The following is a 21,509-nucleotide window of genomic DNA, read 5'->3' on the forward strand; positions in this document are numbered from 1 at the left end:
TGGAGGATGAGGGGTGTCCATGGAGATGAGGGGTGTCCATGGAGGATGGGATGTGTCCATGGAGGATGAGGGGTGTCCATGGAGGATGAGGGGTGTCCTTGGAGGATGAGGGGTGTCCATGGAGGATGGGATGTGTCCATAGAGGATGAGAGGTGTCCATGGAGGATGGGATGTGTCCATAGAGGATGAGGTTTGTGCTGTTCACACTACAGTTGCAGTGGCAGCACTTACTGGGCTTGGCTGATTTATGGGATCCCTGGTGAAAGGCACCTCTAGAGGAGCTTGTCACAACAGGGTGATGGAAGAAGCAACCCATTTGTCTGTGCTCTTCCTCACCATAACACCACTTAGTGCAAATTCCATGGGTGCAAATGCTGTGGGTGATTGCAGGTCAGTGTTGCTGGGTGCAGGAGGATTCCAGACGTGCAATCCACGTGAATCCCTTCAACTGAGCCCAGTGCTATCTCCTTACCTTGGAGCAGCTCGGGGGGATCACGTGCAGCCCTGGGCAGCTGCTCTTACCTAGTTTAGCAGTGCTTGCCTGGCTGTGAACAGCTCTGCATCCTGCTGAAATTACAGAAGGGCTGAAAACATAACTACCAGTGCTGGCAACGGGCCAGTGCCCTGACACAAACCTGCATGGAAAATTGCTTTGGCATCTGTATTGACTGGAGATAATTGGAACTTGCCAGTATTTTTTCAGCTTATCCTAAAACCTTTTAGCAAGAACAGCAGTCAGGCCAGCAGTGTGTAGCATGATAACCATGTTTCCCTGCTGTTGACACAGGCCTAAAGTGCCAAAGAGGCACAAAAAATGTTTCCCCAGAGACCTGTGGCTGGTGCTGGCTCTGAGCTGATGGTGATCCCAACACTGACCATGTGCTGCCTGCTCAACAGTGTTAATGTGTCTTAAGAACGAGCATATAGATATCTTTTTGTATCTTAGCATGAGAATGATATTAAAATACAGCTTCTGCTGGCTGGTATAGAAAGGAGTTGAATTTCCTTCAAAACTTTTAACTCACAGGCACTTGTGCAGGGGAAAACTGTCCCCTGAGCTGACACTCAGGCTTAGTTCTTGCTTTTGTCCCTTCTGGTGCTTGCAAATCTCTGGATTTATTCGCAGCTGAATCCTGGACTGATCTCTTGCTTTTTGCTTTCCATATGTTCACTGGAAAAGAGGCTCTACCAGCAAAGACCTGGGATGTTCCTGGTGCCTGGAATACTTTGCCTCTGAGCTCTGCCTGTGTGGGACCCACCCTTGCTGGCCCCATGTGGCACAAAGATCTGCCTTCACCCCAGGCAGCTCAGGCTCCTGCGCTGACCTTGGCAGGCTGGGAGTCACACAGATCCCGGGATGTCTGTTCCCTCGGAGCTGGGTGTTCCTGGCCTGCTCCTGCCTTCTCTGAGAATACCAGTAAATGGTCCTGTAATGTGCATCTGGCAGGGCTTCAGCATCATTGCTTGTCCATTTGTCTTTCATCTACTGCCTTTCAGCTTTGCCCAGATTTAGCAAAGTTGGGGGTTGGAATAAGGAGGGAGAAATTGGTTGTGGTCTGAGGCTCTGGAAGCTGAAGGTCCTTGAGGCTGAGGAGGTGGTGGTTTGTAGATCTGTAATGGGCAAGGAGGGAGAGTGACCCAGCTGTTAAGTTAAAAGCCAAGGTGAGGGTTGTATTCATTTCAGCCTTGTGCTGTGAGACTTTCAGAGTTCAGAGGGTGCTGGGTGCTTGTCTGAGCAAAGCGTGGCTGTGGGCTGGGCAGTGACCAGGCAGGTGCTCCCACCCTTAGCCTACAACCCCTGGGATACATCCACCAGCTTTGGGGAACAGCCCCTCCTCTGCTGGCTGATGCTGCTGGTGGGGGAAGCAGAACTCTTAAATCCATTAGAAAGTCTTGGTTAGGCAGTGCTGGCTGCAGTCCAGGTGCTTGACAGCTCTGTCCCTCCCTGGGCTGTGCTGGGCTGGCTGATGCTGCTGAGGGAACGTTTCAGGCATCTGGTGGGTCCTGCTGCCCCTCTCCTGTCACACCTTGCTGGGAAACCTGAGTTGTGTTTGATGCCAGCTGTTTGACCCCAGCAGTGCTGCTCCTGAGGTCCCTGCAGGGGCACAGCTCCTTCTGAGCTGCTCTTTGGGCCTGAATCTGAAATATTGGTCGCAGTTTGCCATAAAAAGGTTTCAAATGCTTCAAATAACTTGCATGTGCACCTTCACTCCAACCTTAATGTGTTCAACTTTTATCTGCAGTGCAACAGTTTGGGGCCAGTGCCATTTGCTTTGCACAGTTGGTAATAAACATTTGAGGGATTTGGGAGGTGAAGGATAGACCAAAGCTCCCAAATCATCTCCTGTGCACAGAAAACTCGACAGGAAATCTCTCCAGGTCTGGGCACGGAGTGCCAAGGACACCCCTTGGCATTTCAGACCCTCAGGTACACTGGCTGTGGCACGAGCAGCCCGTGAGCAGATGTACCTTCAGCTCTGCCCTTGGCCTGGCAGCCCCAGCACTCCTGGAGGGAGCAGGATTCCTGCAGCAGCCCCGCTGTGCTCTGGCATGTGGCTGTGCCTGCCCGGAACGTGTGTGATGTGTGACAGCCTGAGTGCTCATTTGGAGGGCAGGCTGTGGGGGAAGGTTCTCAGTAACCTTCAAACTGACCTGTGTCCTGCCAATGGACTTGGATCTTGGATTTCTGGAGCCATTTGTATGTGAGGAGTGTCTCTACCCTCTTCCCTTCCCTCATCCTCCTGCAGTTTTACTCTTTGCAGCCCCGTTCTCTGCATGTCAGACTGGGAGTGCTGAAGCCAATTAGCAGTGGAAGGTGTAATAAATGCAGAGAAATTCAAATTTGGGTGGTATTTTTCACACCTTCTGGTTTAAATGTGGAGTGACCACCTGGGGGGAGTTAGACATCCTTGATTCTGTTGTGCCTTTCTGGACTAAATCCTGGGTACCATCAAAACCTGGGAAGGACTGTTGTGGTCTGCTTTAGCTGAGGCACGTGGGCCGGGGGATGTTTGAGTTGTTTGAAAGTAAAACTCCCCAATGGATGTGGATCATCAGATTTTGCTTCTCTGCCTGCACAGTCCCTTTCTCTGGGTTGCTGTGTGGAAAGCTCTGTGTCCCTGATGGAATCAGCCCTTGTTTCTCGGGAGGGAGCTCTGCTGCTTTTCCCAGGGGCAAAATTGTCCTGCTTTAATGTGCAGCCAGAGGGAGTTTAATAATAAAGTAACTAAGTAGGCTCGTGGTTGTGCACAGCTGGTGTGAGGTGTCCTCAGCTGAAGCTGCAGGAGTCAAAGGTGAGGGGGAGGAGGGCACCAGGGTGTAATTTCCCTGTGACTTGTAGAAGTGCAGATGTTGCAGGATCCTCTTGAATGTGGCTTCTCCTGATGTATTTGTGTCACTGCTGCATTTGGAAGATGCTCCAGGCCATGTGTCTGCGTTGATGTTTCACTCCTGTATCAGAAAGCATTAGTTTAATTTTTATTACTTTATTTATTTTTATATTCTGAATATATATATATTTTATATTCTGAATGTCTCTCTCCTCTGAGCTCTCGGGATGCTTTAGCTGTGCTCTCCCTTGCACAGAATGTAGTTTTCTGTGCCAGTTAGCTTGTAAGCAAATACCATGATGTGCATATTCTAATGAGGGTGCTCTGGAGGTGACTTTGTTAATTAGCCCAGGATCCAGATAGAGGAAAAGGACCTGTGCTAATGAGGCATTAGCAGTTGGTCTGAAGAGGCACCAGTCCCACCCAGCTGAAGCAAAGATTTAGGAGGAGGTTCTTGGGGTTAGTGGAGCTGCTTTTTTTTTTTTTCCCTACAGTTTAATTGCTCTGTTTTTGCTGCTCAGCTCGTGTTTCCTTTTGCTGAGCACGGCACTGTAAACAGAGGTCCTGGATCCTGCAGGCCTGGCCAGGAGCTGGGAGAAGAGAACTGAACCCCTGGAGAGGAGGGGGGGCTTCTCATGGGTCACTGCTGATTTCTCATTTTTGGGGAAAAAGGCCTCCCAAAAAAGTCTTGTGATTACAAAAAAGTTTTGACGATGACTGAGCTGTAATAAATTGGAAAAAAAACCCTTTTTTTTTCTTAATGTTTTCTCTAGATTGTGTCTGAGGTTGATGGCAGTATTGTACAGAAATTGAAAAAAAGAATCTGAACCTGATCTCTCCAGTGATTTTGGAAAATGTAAAATGTTAAGACAGTAGGGATTGGGGAAGCTGTGTTGGTTATGGGTCCCTTATCTCTTACTGGCTCCACTGTGGATTATAAGAGGGGGAATTAAAATCAGTAGTGCTGTGTTGCTTTTTTCAGCAGCCACCCTTTGGGCTAAAGATCCCCAGTGGGACGTGGGGATTTGTTCTTCCAAAAACGAGACAAATGTGGCCGGGGAGAACAATAAAGCTACTGCTGCGGGTTCAGGAGCTCTTAGAAACGACTTGTAATTTGAGATCCTCAGTTTGCAGCAGCTCCAGAGAGAGAGTCGGGGTTATTTTGGGGTCTGAATGTGAGCAGTGTGGAGGGAGGCCCCGCAGGGCTCCGAGGGCTTGGAAGCAGCTGTGGGACGTTGTATCCCAGGGCCATGTCCCAGTTTTCTCCATGGAAATGTCCATTTTGCAGCCGGGGTGTAGTTCTTAAGACTTTTAGTTGAAGTCGGGATGCTTTATGCTTTCTTTCCTTCCCCCCCCCCCCTTTTTTTCCCTCTCCTCCTTCTGTTGCATATTTTTGCAACATCTCTGGGGCTGCTCCTAAAAGTCAGTGGGCTTCCTAGGAAATGCTGCTCTAGTTCCTGTGGCAAACTGTGGCATATAAAACTGAGGGGGTTGCATGCCAAGAGGGGTTTCTGTTCAGCAGCTCTGGAGCTGACAGGTGTGGTGTTTGCATCTGTACCTCCTGAGTTGTTTTGGCAGATGGGCTGTGATGTCAGAAGAGCCTTTTGATAACGGAGAGGGTCACACATTGATCACAGCAGTGTGATATGGCCATTTGCTCTTCTTCAGTCTTTTCTTAGTGAAAATAAAGCCCAGTTTTAGTGAAAGCTTCAGTAGGCCCTCTGGCTGTGGTGGTTGGTTGGTTAACAGCTTGTAAGCACTGGTGGTTGCAAGAGTGGAGTCATCACGTGCAGCCTGTTTTAAGGCTGAGTTTTACTCAGATTTAGTTTCTGTTTGTCATGTGTGACATGTCACATGGTGGAGGCAACTCCTGTAGATGCTGAGTAACCCCCAGGTACAAACATGTCTGGTGGAACTGTGTGTGGGGTTAGTCTGTTGGTTTCTGGCAACTGGTGAAGAACGAGATTCACCGAAGGGCTCAGACTTTGACAAGGGAATTCTTTGGGATGGGAGTTGCCTTTTGTGGTGTGCAACTGCTGCCCTCGTTGCTGTAGGACTTCTGAAGGCCACGGCAGCCCCGACACACAACTCACTAGTGAGCTGATGCTTTAGGAGTCCTGCGGCTAAACTGGAGTGTGTGGTGCAGTGTGAGGTACCAGAGAGCAAATGAGGTGCTGTTGGGTGGTGGCACCAGCAGTGTCATCGTGCCTCCCTTTTTACCACCTTGCAGCACTTCTGGCTCCTTGGATCCCTGGGCCTCTTAGTCCTGATTCATTCCGATCTCTGGAGCCACGTGTGAAACTTTGATGCCTTTATTCCCCATCCCCAGTCACCTTCCTGTGTCTGCCAGAACCACAAATACAAACCCTGTGTTTGGGTGCAGTGCTGACAGAGATGAAAGGCTTTCATCCTAAACAAGTCAATTTATCCTGGGAGTCCTGGCTTTACTAATAGCAATGACCACAGAATGAATTGTGGCTTTTCATCCCTTGTTCTTCTGTCCTGTTTTAAGAGCACAAACATCAAACCACGTGTGGGAGATGTTTCTTCTGCTTCTTGCACGAATCAGCTTTGTAATGTAACTTGGATGCTTCAAAGTCGGGGAGCCTTTTAAGTTTAGGGCTGTGGTGGTTCAGTGGGTGATCTGTAGCTCTGATTTCTGTCCAAGGCAGCGTTGCTGTCCTTCAGCTTTCTTCTCATAACGGAGTTAATGGAGCAGTGTGTGGCAGGACAAGGAACCGGTGTAACTGTGTGTTTTTATGGAAGTGTTAAATGTTAACTTTGCTGCCATTGATTGAAGATTTACCCCCTTGAATCCCTTTTAGTTCCCAGAAATAACTGTCTGGGCAGAGCTGGAGGCTCTGGAGCCAAGCACATGCTGGAGCACTCCCACCATGGAGTGGTGGCAGCTGCTCAGTGCCCTCCCTCTCCTGACTGTTCCAAGGCAGGGATGGGGCTGGAAGTGAAGACCAAGAGATTTTTTTGTTAACGAGCAGGGTGATTTTGTGTCTCCCACAGGTGGCTTTGCAATAGTGTTTCTGGTGAGGACGAGCAATGGGGTGAAGTGTGCCCTGAAGAGGATGTACGTCAATAACGAGTACGACCTGCAGGTCTGCAAGAGGGAAATCCAGATCATGGTGAGTCACTGGGCTGTGCTGGGACACCACACTGCAGTGGAGTGGTGGGAGAGCCTGTTCACCTTCTGCCTCTGATCTCTGTAACATCGGGTCACAAACTGCATTTTCTTAGCAAAACCTGACTCCTGGAGTTATGTGACTGGGAAAGTCTAGTATTGAATTATTTCAAATGTAAGTAGTTCCAGTGGACAAACAAAACCTGGTAGTAAAAAACCCAGGGAGTTTCAGGAAAATGGGGGGAGAGAAAAGGCTCCCGTGTCAACCCTGTGGCCTAATGGGAAAAGGAAGAGCCGAAGAGGCAAGCATGGCTGGGGGTGCTGGAATTCAGTCTGCCAATCTTTAATTGAGAGCTAAAGTCTGTTAGACCTCATCAGAAAAGGCTGATGGTTCTGATGTAGCTGTGTCTGAACTGCAATCAGTGCAGGAATGGCAGACCCCCATCCTGAGATAAATCTATATCACAGCAGCTTCTCCTCCTTTGGGGCAGGATGAAGATTATCTCAGCATCGATGGGGTTGGGAGATTTAAACAGTAGTTTTGGGGTGGTTACTGTCAGGGCTTTCGAAATGGGAAAGTATCTGTAACGAGCTCTGGGATATTTCTCTAGATTATATATATACAGGACTTGATAGGGTAGCTGTTTTAAACTTAGCATCTCTGAACAAAGACAAAATGGAGATGATCCAAATAGATTTGCAGCCTGGTAAACATGGGAAGTGCCACTTCTGAAGTTGTATCCAAAGATATTGATGAACATTTAGAGCAGCTGCTGGTGGGGAAGGAAATATAAAATATATAAAATCCTCATTCTGTGAATTTACCACATAAGGTACAGGTTTGGGGTAGATGATCATATCAGAAACTCTTACCTGTGGCAATTCTGGGTGTAGCTTTTAATGAGGTTAATACCCTTAAAGTGAAGTGCTGGTGTTTGTGATAGCACAATGAAGCTTTGGGCATGGTTTGTCATCCCCATGGCTCCGTGGGAAAAGTTGAGATCAGATCTCACATCAAAAGTTTTAGCTGTGCTCACAGAGCTTGTTTACTTGGGTTTTACTTGCTGGTGCTTTCTGTTGCCTCTGTGTCTTTGGTGCCTTTGGAATGTGTGGCTCGCCTGGAAGGTGAGGGTGAGGAGGACCTTTCTTACTCAGCAGGTCCTCTTGCTCCTGGACTGGATCCTAGGCACTCATCTTTGTCCTAAAGGGAAACAATTCCTTCTTTCCCAGCTTTTCTGCAATAAGGAATTATTTTAAACTTTGGTTTTTGCAGCCCTACAGTGTCAGAGCAGGATGTGCCCAGCAGAACCTTGATTTCTTTTACTGATGAAGCTGAGCATCAGACTGGGCTGTGTGTGAAGCTGGAATCCCAAAGAAATGACTTCTCCCTGTAGGTTTAGCATGTTGTCCCCATGACAGGGGGGTGGAACTGGATGATGATTAAGGTCCCTTCCAGCCTAAACCAGGCTGTGATTCTATGAAAAGTCATTGATATGAGAACCTGTGCTTTAACCCACCAGGTTACTTAAAATAAGGCACTTTGAAAAGCAAGGTTAAGATTTATTTTGTTGGTTTAGTGGGTTTTTATAGTGAAGATTCAGGATATTTTTTGTCAGCAGAAGAGTGGAAGGAGACGAGAGAAGTAAGTACAACATGTCCTGCATGGCCACCACCACCATCTGCCCTGTGCAGAGGAGGAGCTCTGGGGGCTTGGCCTGGGAATGTGCCAAAATCTGACCAGTCCTGAACAGGTTAATGCACCAGGCTGGCTGTTTCTCTGCTGTTTGTCTCAAATCCTTCTGGAAGGAAAACAGGTAGAGACAGAGCTCAGGTTTGTTCAGGCTCTACGTTGTGATTAACCCAGAGTGACAGGAGCCTGTGCAGCGTGGAGGAACCAGAGCAGGAGGTTGCTGCCCTGCATGGCTGGCTCATGGCTGGAATTTCTGTGCCTTGCAGCGGGACCTGTCTGGCCACAAGAACATCGTCGGGTACATCGACTCCAGCATCAACTCTGTGAGCAGCGGGGACGTGTGGGAGGTGCTGATCCTCATGGACTTCTGTCGGGGTGAGTGTGGGCTTGGCGTGTTGGCCATGGGTGGGCTGCTCCTTCAGTGCCTGCAGGGAACTTGCACAGCATCTTCCTTTAAAAAAAAAAAGCTGCTCTAGGCCTGGCCCTTTCTTGCTGCCAGGAAGCTGTTCTGAACAAAGCAAAGCCAGAACTGGGGGTGGAGAAGTGGATTGACATGTGAGGCTGTGGGGACTCTGCTCGTGGGAGTGGTACCACCTTTGCTCCTGCCCAGGGTAGGCCTGGATCCTTTCCATTGTGAAGGAGAACCCTAAAGTACATATTGCTGTTGTCTGTAGGCTGGTCCACACAAGAAGTGGCTCTTCTAAAGCTCCCAGACTGTGGAATGAAATTTTTCTTCTCTTTATGTTGCATTGCAAGCTTTGTTCCATTTCAGCCTGACTGAGGGTTGTTCTGGAAGAAGTGTGACATGGATAATGTGAACCAAAAAGCATTCCTCTGACCTTTTTGCTTGGCTGTCTGTAGCCAGACAGGCTCTTCCAGCCGTCCCAAAGCTTTGATCTTTCTCGCTGGGATGTGGTGCTTGGAACATGACGCGTGTGCTGGGCTCAGATGCCTCTCTCAGGAAGAGTGTTTAGCAAAAATAATGTTTTGGCCAGGTGACCTCAGAAGTCTGTGGCTGGTTTGGATGGTGGCAGTCAATGCAAATAAGTATTTTTGGGCCTGTCTGGCTTTTGACTGAAGCTGAGTGCATTGCAACAAGGGCATCTAGATGTTAAAATGCCTTTAAACATGAACAGTGCAGGTTTCTGTTCTGCCACGTCTTCTTTGCTGCTTTGGGTCATGCAGGAATCTTGAGTGCCTTGCACTGGGTTTGTTTGGTGGTGAAAGGAAGATCCTGCTGTGTAGTTTGGCTGAAGGAATCATTCAGTAAGCTCTTTGTAAGCTCAGACCTAACTCTCCCAAGGAATAGTGTGGTCAGTGGGCCTGGCAGTGCTGGGGGATCCCTGCCCAGCTCCATGTGCAGAACCCACTGTGGGGGGAACTGCGAACTGAGTGACTCACAGGCACTTCCTCCAGCTGCACTGGCCAAGTTTGGGGCTGATAAGTAAAATCCATCTTTCTAAGGAGTTTCCTTCCATCTGAAAGGAGGAGAGCTGCAAGATGGCATTTCTGACGTGGCTTGCTCTTGCCAGATGCTCTGCTGAGCACAGGCCTGCCTCTGTCTGCAGCACTCAGACTGGAATGGTTGTTACACATGGATTTTCCTTTTGTGGCAAACGGTTTCCAAACCAAATCAGTGTCTTTGTGTGCAGAACCACACTCATTTTGAATGTAAAATGTTCACAGCTGTACTGTTTATTAAACTGAGTTTTTCTTTCCTACCATGGAAGTTCTCCGACACTTGTGATGTGGAGTGATACAGTTCTGTTTGGCCAAAGCCTCAGAAGGGAGTTTGTCTATATGGGGCATTCTGAGAGGGAAAGAACCTCTGGATTGTTTTGGAAAGGCCTTGACAGCAACAAAACCTCAAAGTTGAGGCCAATTCAGGACTTGTTCATGAAAACTTGGTTTTGTTTGTCTGGAGTTTCCCTTGTTACAGATGGATTTTTAATTTCTTTGCCAGTTGACAACTTCAGCCAAGCCACTGAGTGTGTGGGTTTTCTGAATGTCTCCCTCCCTCCCTCCTCTTGCTTACATGTGGCAAGCTAATCTGTGGACTGTGGGTGCCCCAGATTCAACCTTTTATTCCTCTAGTTGGACAAAATAAGTCTTACTCGGAAGAAAAAAAGAAAATTATGTGGCTTAGTCAGAATAACTTGAGTGCTGACACAGCCAGGGGAGGGTGGGCTGTGGGAGCTGGTGTGCTGCTCTGGAAGCTCTGCCTGGAGCCCAGGTGAGCTGTAACACCTGCCCAGGTGAGCTGTAACGCCTGCCCAAGTTATGCAAACCCTGGGATTTAGGGGAGGAGATGAGAACAAAACAAGCTGAGTAAGCAGACTGCAAAAAGCCTCTGGGGAAGGTTTGTTGTGAGCTTAATTTGAACTCGTGAGCTCCTCATGTGCCACCTGCAGAGCCCCAGTGTGGAGAGCAGAGCAGGACAAGCGTGTCTGGGGCACTGGGGCTCACCCTGTGTGGTGTTTGATGGGAGCTCACCCTGTGTGGTGTTTGATGGGAGCTCACCCTGTGTGCCTGTTTGATGGGAGCTCACCCTGTGTGCCTGTTTGATGGGAGCTCACCCTGTGTGCCTGTTTGATGGGAGCTCACCCTGTGTGCCTGTTTGTCCCAGCTCACCCTGTGTGCCTGTTTGTCCCAGCTCACCCTGTGTGCCTGTTTGTCCCAGCTCACCCTGTGTGCCTGTTTGTCCCAGCTCACCCTGTGTGCCTGTTTGTCCCAGCTCACCCCGTGTGCTGTTTGTGCAGGAGGGCAGGTGGTGAACCTGATGAACCAGCGCCTGCAGACCGGCTTCTCCGAGAGCGAGGTCCTGCAGATCTTCTGTGACACCTGCGAGGCTGTGGCCAGGCTGCACCAGTGCAAGACCCCCATCATCCACAGGGACCTGAAGGTGAGCTCTGTGCTCCAGGGGCCAGCAGGGAGTGTCGGAATAACCCGGGATGTGGGGGCAGTTTGGGATATAAGGAAGATGTTAAGCCCTTAGAGAGTGACCAAAGGAGGCAGCGAGGATGGGGAAGGGCCTTAATTTGAAGCCGTGTGAGGGCACTTGGTGTGTTCAGCTGGAGCAGAGGAGACTGAGGGGAGACCTCACTGCAGTTCCAACTCCGTGGGGAGGGGCAGAGGAGGGGCAGGGACTGAACTCTGCTCTGGAGGGACCAGGGACAGCACCCAGGGAATGGCTGGAGCTGTGTCAGGGCAGGCTCAGGTTGGATCCCAGGACAAGGTTCTTCCCCCAGAGGGTGGTTGGGCACTGCCCAGGCTCCCCAGGGCAGTGGGCACAGCCCCAAGGCTGCCAGAGCTCCAGGAGGGTTTGGATGATCCTCTGGGGCACAGGGGGTGACTCTTGGGGCTGGGCCTGTGCAGGGCTGAGGGTTGGGCTGGATGATCCTTGTGGGTCCCTTCCAACTCAGCACATTCTGTGATTGTGATCCTCACTGTCTGCCTGCTGCCTACGCCAGTGCCAGTGCTGTGCTTCCCTCGTTAGTAATGAGGAAAAGTGGGCATGAATACACCTCTCTATTGGAAGATAAAAAAAGAAATGAGCCTCTCATTGCTGCTCACCATATGTTTACCATCTATAGATCTCTTTAAACACAAATGTTTGTGAATAATTCTGGTTTGCACACGTGCCAGAGTGTACTTGATGAATTATTCACAGTGACTTTCTACCCCCTGAAACGCCCTGGATGATTTAAGGTTGCTCACAAAAAATATGCTATGAGGTTGTTACCTGGACCCACATTAAAAGGAGGTGTTGGCCGTGGGGCAGGAGTTATTAGGAGCTTTTGGAACTGGCCTCTAGAGCTCTGACCATGAAAGTGTGTTGTAAAACTGTGCATACTTAGCTGGGAACAGGGCTGGGCCTGCAAGGAGAGCTTGGGAAAAATCCCATGCCTGTAATCAAGCAAACAAAAAGATGTTCCCTTTCCTCTCTACAAGCTCGTAAAATGCCGGAATAAAATATTCAGCCAAGAAGGAAGGAGGCTGCTGAGCAGATTTGAAATTCAGATGTGCTTTGTGGGGCAGGTTCTATTTTCAGAGCCCTCACAGATGTTTGTTTGTGCCGCGTTGTTTTGTGGGAGCCAAAGATGCCCCCATGCCAAGGAGAGCCAGGTGGGGCAGGGGCAGGAATCCTCGGGGTCTGGGGTGGGTTGGCACGTTTGAAGTGACGGGGACCCCACTACTCAGTTGGTTTGGACAGAGAAATAACTCCTGTGAGTGTTTTCCAGAGGGAAACAGGTGGTCTCCTATCAGTTTGAGGCCTGGATTTAGAGCTGGTAAAGTCTGTGGACATCTTGCAGAGGTTTGTATAGGCCAGGAAAACTGGGATGAGAGGATGAGGAACAGGAACCTCTCCAGCTGACATCAACCCCTGCCGTTACCTTTTTGGTGAATCCCTGGGGTTTTTCACAAAGAACAAACTCATTGTGTGGCCTGGGAATGAATCTGGGACATCTGTGCTGGGTTAGTGAGTTGAGTGTTTCTTTCTGCCCTGAGTTGCAGTTGAAATGGGCTGTTGGGGTCTGATAGCCAGCTCCCACTGCCTAGATCAGGGAGGTTTTGCAAGGCCTGGCTCTTGGTAGACTGTGCCCAGAGTCAGAGTTGGCTCTTCTCTGCTTGGAATAATTTTCTGGTTGAATAGTGTATTATTTCTGTTGTGGGGACCTCTGGGGATCTAAGCACGAATGCAGAATTAATGATTTATATATATTTTGACTTTATTTGAGTTAAAACTGTCAAGGGGGAGTTGCAAAGCCAAGAGAGACTAAGGGCCAAAGAAGATCTGTACAGGCTCTGGGTGTAAGGAGGGCGTCCATCCTTAGGTGTTTTCTTGGGGTGAACATAACCCTGCTGAAGAGGGGGCAGATGTTGGTTTTGGAGGCAGCTGCCTGGGGGTTGGAGGCCTTTTGTTGCCTTGCAGCTCTTTGATGTGTCTGGTGCTGGAGGTTCCTGCCAGCAGCAGGGATCCTGTGAATGAGCTCTCAGCCCTTTCAGACAAGCGCAGCTGGAGGAGTCTCAGTGGCCTGTGGCTCTGGTTTTGAATTAACCCAACAGGCTTTGCCTGAAGCAGAACCACCTCCTGTTGGCACAGTCCCCCCTGGCGGGAAGTGACCGAGGGACAACAGCACCTTTCCCCAGAGTTTTGTAGGCAAAAGGGGCCATCTCACTGCGAGTGAGGGCCAAGAGAGGATCCCGTGTCACCCCTGTGTGTTAAGGTTTTCCTGCCTGGTCTGAGTGACTCAGGTGCTGTGCCAGCTGCATGCTGTGCAGTTCAGGCTGGGATGTTTCATTACTTCTGCTTTGGTTGCCACAAAACCAGGTGTATATTGATGCAGCTTTTTCCCTAAAATGCAGAAGCCTCTTGTGTGCTGCTGGTGCCCCAGTCCGGACCCCTCTGAGGAGGATTCACTGGCAGTATAATCTTTACTGGTTCTTGCAGGGACTTTCCTCACCCTTAGGGTTCATGGGCCGCTGCTGCTGCAGGGCAGTCCTAAAAAGTTTATTTTTGTTCTCCTTTCTGGGGTAAGATCAATTCCTGTATTTTTAGTTTAGGCCTTTTGACAGTGCAGAACAAATGGCCAAACCTTATGGCAATCTGTTATATCACTCTGCTGCTGTGTTGGAGTCTCTGTAAGAAACTAGACCTGTCAGACCCCAGAGGAGCAGGGTTTAGTGAGGTGGAGGAAGGGCAAAATCTGCCTAGGGCTGGTGATCCTGATTTACACAACTACCCCGTACCTGGGGCAGTTGTTTGCGTGGCTTGTTTTATATTTAACCTCGTCTTTCCAGTCTCACATCTCATAACTCCTGTTGTTCAGAGCACCAGCTTAGAACCAGCTTGGATTTCTGCAGGGAGAGGTCTCCCATTTCTAGCTGTGGTGCTTCTGGTGGTCTGAACCCCCCTGGTTCCAGGAGCAGGTGACTGGATGGGAGATGAGCAGATGATTTCCCTTGTAGCAGCTACACAGCAGGATGCACCAAAAACTGTGTCAGGCAACCCGGAGGATGCTGTTGATGCAAACCTCTTTCTCCTTTCCTTCCCCTACTTTTTGCAATGCCCAGGGGGTTGTGCTCTCAGGATAAGGATTTAGTTTCACCTGCTTTCCTCTTAGCCCTTGTGTGGTGTGATCAGACAGTCCCACTGTGCTGCTGTCACCTCTCTGCCTTCCATCACTCTTTGGAATGCCAAGTCTTGCCCTGATGCCACCAACAAGCCTGGGATTTGTTTGACTGGATCTGTTGAGTGTGATATGTAGAATTGTTCAGTCCTGTAATGGTAAAACCCTCCTGTTGGCCATGTTTGGAGTGTCCCTGTGCCAAAATCAGTCAGTGCTCTAAGGTGCCACGTGGCTTTTGCTCCGTGCCAGGAAATGCTCCATGAGCTGTTAGAGGGGAACAGTGAGCGGTGCCAGGGGAGAAAGGGCAGCTGAAACATCTCTGAAGAGATATGAAGGTGCTGGAAAGCAGTTAGGAAGTGTGCCCTGGTCATGCATCCCTCCCAAATCACCACCTGAGCTTAGGAATACTCGCCTTTAAGCCCTTGCTCTCAGGAGAGGGTAATGGGTGTTGAATTCACTACTTAAAGCCCCAGTCCTTATCCCTTCCCAGCATGTCTGTGCAGGGGGTTTTATACTTTAGTTCTGTTTTAGCAAAGAAGCATTTAGTTTGGAAAGACTGAAGCTATGCTCTGTAACCAACAAAACTTAAACCAACTCATTGTTTCCCTTAAAGGCTTTTGTTTGGGGTCTAAGTCTGACTTTGTGTTGAAGTTTGCAGCCAGAGTTGTAAATGCTCAGCAGTGCTGGGAGCTGGAGTGCAGCTTTTTGGGAGTTTGACCAGAAGAAGACACCTCCATACTCCTTTTAAAGACACTTTTCTCTGGCCTGGCAGGCAGTAGCAGTGATTCAGGAGCTTTGTTTTGCTGTATTTATTTTTTCCTTTTACTGGCAGTTACTGACCAAACCTGGTTGCTGGATAGTCCAGTGGTGACGTTTAACAAACCTTGCAGGACATTTCAGTGAAAAATCACCTCGGACTTCTCGACCAGATAAAGAGGGAGGACTCTTCTGGCAACGCTTGAGGAATATTTGCAGCAAAGAGGGAATAACAGTCAGTGTGGATGTGCTGGGGAGAACATCTGTGTGCAGTGCTTTATTCAAAGCAGATGGATGGCGGGGGGAGAAGGGGGATGTTTAACCCTTGGTTCCAAGCCAGCCTTCTCCCCCTCAGCTGCTCTAATTTGGCTGCGTTTTCTGATGCTTAAAATGCTGACTCCTCCTTTTTCTTTCCTTCTTGTAAGGCTCATCCTTGATGGGGAGCTCCACTTCCAAAGGTTTTTGTTAGCAGATGCTCATGTGGGGTTTTTTTCTGAACTGTATGAGCAGTGTGTCTTATCTCGCTGTTGTATCTGAGCATTTGACACTGATTGAAGATAAAGACATGAAAAATTGTGTGTTCCCTCGAGAGAACATGCTCTTAATGCCTCTGTACAGATGAGGAGTGGAGAACAGGGCTGCTCTGCTGAACCAGAGATCTGAACCCAGGGTTTTACACATTTTAAGTCTGTGTTGAAACATTCAGGCAGTTTGCTAGGTTTTTGTTATTGCATGATTAAGTGTGAGTATTGAGGGGAAGGCAGTGTTTCTGCTGATTTTATTTATTTTTTCAACTGTCCCAGGTGTTTGTTTCAGTAGTTCTTTCAGTTGCCTGATTCAAGGTACCATATAATATTTGAAGGGAAAGGGATCATCTCAGCAGCCTGGAGGAACCTTGGCTGTTCCAGCCCCTGTTCAGGGACTGTGGGGTACCCAACACCTGAGAAGGGGCACCTAAAGTGTGAGCATTTTGGAACGAGACCCTCAGGGACAGGGGGAGTGCAGGCAAAGGCCTGGAGATGTGTTTGAATTTCATACAGTACAGAAGTGTGTGTGCTGTCATGTGTTTGCCTCCTCTCTGTCCCGTGGACAGCCCTTTGCACAGCTGGGGACAGCTGGATTTGCTGTCCCCTGTTCAGATGCCAGAGCAGGGGCACAGCAGCACAGGGACACTGAGCACCAGAGATGCCACTGTTCTTGTCCTGGTAGTCCTGGCAGAGGCAGAACTGTGCTTGCAGGAGGAGAAGGGAGGGGTGGCAGGATGGAAGGCAGTGTTACAACTGTGCTTCCATCGTTTGACTTCTATTTTAGGGGCTGTGACAGAGGCCTGTTTGCTTCGCTGTCGTGTTACGCCTTCGTGTCAGATGTGTCTGAGATGTCTTCAGGCACTGAAAACCTTGGCTTGTGGAAAAAAAACCCGGAATATTTTTTGTCTGAGTGACTCTGTGTCTGTCTGTGACGCTTGTAGGTTGAAAACATCCTGCTGCACGACCGTGGCCACTATGTCCTGTGTGACTTCGGGAGTGCCACCAACAAATTCCAGAACCCCCAGACGGAGGGGGTGAACGCGGTCGAGGAGGAGATCAAAAAGTAAGTGTGCTTTGCCTTTTTAGCTCGGGCCTAGTTTGTGTTTGAAGGGTAATTTTGTCTTGTGCTGGGATTAATTCTGCTCAGGCCTGCTGCAGCAGCTTGGCTGTGCTGCATGGCAGTGTGTGCTGCAGGTAAATGAGTGCCCGGGGGAAGGTGGAACAGTAAATTGAGTTTGATGTAATTGCTTTGGAGCTGAAGGACTGAGTGTGTAATGCAGAGGAGCTGCCCCACCTTGCAGGCAGTGACCTGTTCTGTTCTGTGTGGGGTCACTCTGTCTCTGTCCTTCATTTCTCTTGGTTCCTTTGAGCTGCCAGGGATGACACAATCCCTGTCCTTCCCGAGCAGTGACTCAGGGCCCCATCTCGGCTCTGCATGGGAAGTGTCAAGCCCTGGAGGGCTTTAATCCAGCTCCTTCTCCTGTCCCATCCACAGCCAGCTGTCCTGGCAGCATCTGGTGCTCCTGGGTGCTTCTGCAAAGGGGACTTCCTTGCAGTTCAGCAGGATCTGGATCAGGGATGGAGCACACTCCTGGTCCTTGGTCTTGCTTTAGTTTTAACAACATCACTGCTGCAAACTTGCCACCTCTGTCAGTACAACATCCTGACTGGTTAGAGATGTGTGCAGAGCCTCCTTTTTGTTAGAATGCAGCTACACCTGCTTGGATTTCCTAGACTTGTTTGTTTGGAGTCATCAGAGCTCTCCTAATCCAGTGCTGCAGTCCCTTTGGAATGCCCTGTTTGTACCCTTAAGCCTACAAAACCTCTGCCTTTAGTGATGCTTTCCTGTGATCAAGGTAAGCAGCAGGCAAAGTGCCACAGCAGAAATTACAGACCTGCTGATAGGAAAGCTCATCAGGAGAATCTCTTAAACTCTGGTGCAGTTTCCAGCTGTACTGTTTGTGGGGATCTGTTCACATGAGGCAGATTCCAGCTCTGGTTTGAGGTACACAGTGGCCCTTCCCTTGCTTACAGTGGCTCTGAGCAGGAGTCCTGGTGTGAAATCTGGTTTTTAGGAGCCACATACCCAGTTACAATCTGTGATACAGTTGGCCACAGCCCTGCAGTGAGGACACTGCAGAGGACAGTCGATTACTGACCTTGTTAATACTTTGCATCCTTGAATATTTCTGTTGTAGTTCTTAAAATGACTGTGCATTTTCGTGAGTGAATTCCTTGTTTTAGAATGGATTGTGGTTACTGTTTTGGCTTTCCAGGGCAGTTTGCAGGGGTGTTTTATTGTTAGAGGTAGAGGTAGTGTTTGAGGTATGTAGCACATGATGCTGTTAAAGATTTTTTTAAGTAGATATCTTAGTATCTTTTTTCCTAAAATGAATAGGGAAAGAGAGAATTTGGATGTATTTGGAACTGTGACACAGTGAAAATGCCTCTGATACCCCTTTTGAGCTCCCTGATGGATGTTTCTCTGCAGGTACACTACATTATCCTACAGAGCACCAGAGATGGTCAACCTGTACAGTGGCAAACTCATCACCACAAAAGCAGACATATGGGTACGTATGGAAACCACTGACACCCCCAGCCAGGCTGCAGCTGCTTCACTGCCTTGAGGGCAGGGAAACTGGGCTAACCTGCTTTCCTGAAGAGCCTGGGCATTTCTGAATGAAGAGTTCCTCTGCTGATGTGTCTGATGAGTTCCTGCTGAGCAGGGGGCTGCTGGATGAGATGTGTGTGCTCCTCTCGTGTGGTTTGAATTTTTTATGTATGAAGCTCCAGGATTGAACAGGGCAAACCTGATTTCATATCTGAAGAGTTAAAGCAGAAAATTTGGAATATTTTAGTTTCTTGTGCCGGAGTTGGGGTGTAGACATGTGAGACAGAAGTTACTGTTCAGAACTGAATAGAAACCCGAGCAAATGGACCTGCTCCCCGCAGCAGTAGTGGGTGATCCTGTGTAACACAGGGCTGAGTTGGCAAACTGGCCAAAGGCCAAACTCCTGCACTGCTGTTCCTGCTGATCAGGGCAATCCTGCCATGCTCTTCGTGGTGAGAGCAGAATTCAGCTGGAGTGGAATCCATTCCTGGCTAACCTGATCCAGGGTGGAAGGCTTCCCTTCCCTTCGGATGGGACAGTGGTGGAAAAGAGTCTGTGCCGTTTGGAGCATAGAGGCAGTTCAGCAGATGTTTGGAAGTGTTTAAAGTGGTAACTGGGAGTGTTTGTGTGGTTTCTGGAGCCCTGAGCTAGGAAGTAACACAGCAGAAGCAGAAAAAGGGTTTTGATGTACAATAGCTGTGCATGTACAAGAGGGAAAATTGCTGGTGTGACACCTCCTGGGAAGAGTCCCCTGCTCTCAGGGAGCTCAGCTGGAGTTGGGAGCAGCAGCTCCTGTGGGAGCACATTTCAGCAGGAGTCTGTGGGATCAGGCACAGCACTGGGTGGGAGTGGAGAGGGAAGGTCCAGCTGTGAAAGGACAGTCAGGGCCTCAGAGGCAGCCAGAGGAGAGCCAGGATTTGCACTCCTTCCTCTGATAATGGGAAAGGTGGAGATCCAGGGGCTCTGCTCTTCCTGGCATGGCAGGAATTCTGTTCCTGTGACCCTTGGAGTGTCCAGACCAGTGTGTGTGTTGGTGGGCATAGGGAGCCTCAGCTTCCAGTCCTGTTCCAGTGCTTGTCCTGCTGCAAACCTCCCTTCCCTTCAAACCTGCTGAGGTGATTGTAAACCAGAGAGCAGTTTAATTGAGAAACCCTGTGACAAAGGAGATGAGCTGATGATGAGTAGCTTAGGATTAGGAAATGTTTCCTGTTCTCCCCTCTGAGGTGGTGGGAGTGTTTCATAATTAGCCCTTTGTGCAGAAATTGTGTTTTCTTTTGCAATAGGTGGTGGTTCTTGCTGCCAAAAGCAGCACGGCAGTGGAGGGAAGGGTGGTACAGCCTGGCAGGCTGCAGAATGAGCTGTATTTCCCTGGCATTTATTTAGAACAGCTGAAAGGTTGTTTGAACTTAAGCTTGGAAACAGTTTGGGCTTCTCTTTGTCAGAATAAATGTATTAATGATGATGGTTGCCATTTATTTGTGCTGTTTCTTTGCTTTTTTCTCTCAGTGTGTGGCAGAAAGAGGCTTTGCGTGTTCAGTGACATGAAGGGCTGTGCTCTGTGGAGCCGTGCAGGGTTGATGATACACAGTCCCCCAGAGCAGTGTCTCCCTAACAGGGGAGAGCTGAGCTCTCCATGGGTGTGTCCTGCCCTGTACCCGTGTTCCAGGTCCATCCCAGGGGTGCTGGGTGCAAGCCTGACATCACACAGGACCTGGATACCCAGGCTGGAGCCCCCTCCCTGTCTGTGCCGTGGTGTTTGAGCTGTGCTTGGCCGTTTGCTCAGTCCCTGCTCTGTTCTCTCTCCCCAGGCCCTTGGCTGTTTGCTGTACAAGCTGTGCTACTTCACCCTGCCCTTTGGGGAGAGCCAGGTGGCCATTTGTGACGGCACCTTCACCATCCCGGACAACTCGCGGCACTCGCAGGACATGCACTGCCTCATCCGTGAGTGTCTGACAGGGACAGGCAGCTCCCACGGAGCCAAAACCCAGCACAGGTGTTCTGTTCTCATGTTCTCTGCTCCCACAGGAAAACCAGCAGTTCTCCTCTCCTTTTAGGAGACTTGCTTGCCCAGGGGTTGGTTAAAGTGATCTTTTAGAAGCTTAGGAGATCACTCTTGGAGGGCCAGCTGTGACAAAGGAGTTTCTGTTTGGCCAGGCTGGGGTGAGCTCTGGGGAAGGGCAGGAACACAGACAACCGTTTGGTTTGAGTCCTACAGGAACTTGCACAATAAGCCTATTTATGCAGAAACGTATTTCTCCAGTAATAAATCTGTTTGGATAAGGAACTGAAAAGAACCACAGTGACTTAGACTAGTGATAAGAATTCATCTTCTGTGAACTGGGAAGCAGAACTGAAATGATTTATAAATAACCCACTGACTAGAGTGATTGTGTAATTAAGTGTACAATGCACTACTCTTGGCAAAGCTGGGGCAGCTCTCTTGTTTCCAGCACAGCATTTGATTTTTTCTCTTCCTAGCCACAATCTTGACTCACACAGAGTTGGATGTGTTTGCAGAGCAGCCTGGTATTTTCTTTGCTCATGTGGGGTATCTATGCAGTGGTGTCTGTGGCTGCCTTGTCCTCCTGCCCCCCTGACACACCAGGGCTGGATCAAGCTCTTCTCCCGTGGGTTTACTGGGAAGTACGAAGTCAAACCCAGTTGCTATTCCCTGAGCAGGCAGCATTTCCCCTCCTTGCCCTGGAGGCAGATTGGTCATAGCTGTGTTGGAAAATGTGTCCTGGTTCATCCTGGCTGTCTGTCCTGCCCCGTTCCCAGCTGAGCCCACGAGCAGCTCAGCCCTGCTGAGCCCTGACCTGACCAGGTGCTCTGAAGGAGGCAGAGCACCCTGTTAGCCCTGCTTGTACCAAGTGGACAATCATGGAATGGTTTGGGTTGAAAGGGACCTTAAAACCATCCAGTCCCACCCCCTGCCACGGGCAGGGACACCTTCCACTGTCCCAGGTTACTCCAAGCCCTGTCCAGCCTGGCCTTGGACACTCCCAGGGATGGGGCAGCCACAGCTCCTCTGGGATCCTGTGCCAGGGCCTCCCCACCCCAATCCCGAGAGATTCCTTCATTCTGTGCAGTCTGAGGAGCTGCCACAGCTGGCTCATGTGCATCTGTCTGCTCTGTTTCTGATGTCACATCTCTGCCTCTTCCAGGGTATATGCTTGAGCCAGACCCTGATAAGAGACCTGACATTTATCAGGTCTCCTACTTTGCATTCAAACTGGCAAAGAAGGAGTGCCCAGTGCAGAACGTCCAGGTGAGCAGAGGGGGGGACTGAGGGAGGCCTCTGTGGGAGGAGACTGGGGGGCAGCTGCTCA

At 49.6% G+C, this 21,509-nt stretch overlaps 1 protein-coding gene across 7 annotated transcripts in view; it reads left to right on the top strand.

Annotated features, from left to right (window-relative positions):
* Nucleotides 1-21,509, top strand: part of AAK1 (AP2 associated kinase 1) — an 84,092-nt gene that overhangs the window by 19,064 nt on the left and 43,519 nt on the right. For all 7 annotated transcript variants that reach the window (XM_027669011.1, XM_027669014.1, XM_027669012.1 and 4 more), the window contains exons 3-9: nucleotides 6,348-6,466; nucleotides 8,419-8,527; nucleotides 10,912-11,054; nucleotides 16,508-16,629; nucleotides 18,058-18,139; nucleotides 19,989-20,121; nucleotides 21,345-21,448. In XM_027669011.1, coding sequence (XP_027524812.1) covers nucleotides 6,348-6,466; nucleotides 8,419-8,527; nucleotides 10,912-11,054; nucleotides 16,508-16,629; nucleotides 18,058-18,139; nucleotides 19,989-20,121; nucleotides 21,345-21,448 — 812 coding nt within the window. The remainder of the gene's footprint in view (nucleotides 1-6,347; nucleotides 6,467-8,418; nucleotides 8,528-10,911; nucleotides 11,055-16,507; nucleotides 16,630-18,057; nucleotides 18,140-19,988; nucleotides 20,122-21,344; nucleotides 21,449-21,509) is intronic.

The sequence above is a fragment of the Corapipo altera genome, unplaced genomic scaffold (genome assembly GCF_003945725.1).
Source record: "Corapipo altera isolate COAL_440 unplaced genomic scaffold, ASM394572v1 61016, whole genome shotgun sequence".
Taxonomy (NCBI): domain Eukaryota; kingdom Metazoa; phylum Chordata; class Aves; order Passeriformes; family Pipridae; genus Corapipo; species Corapipo altera.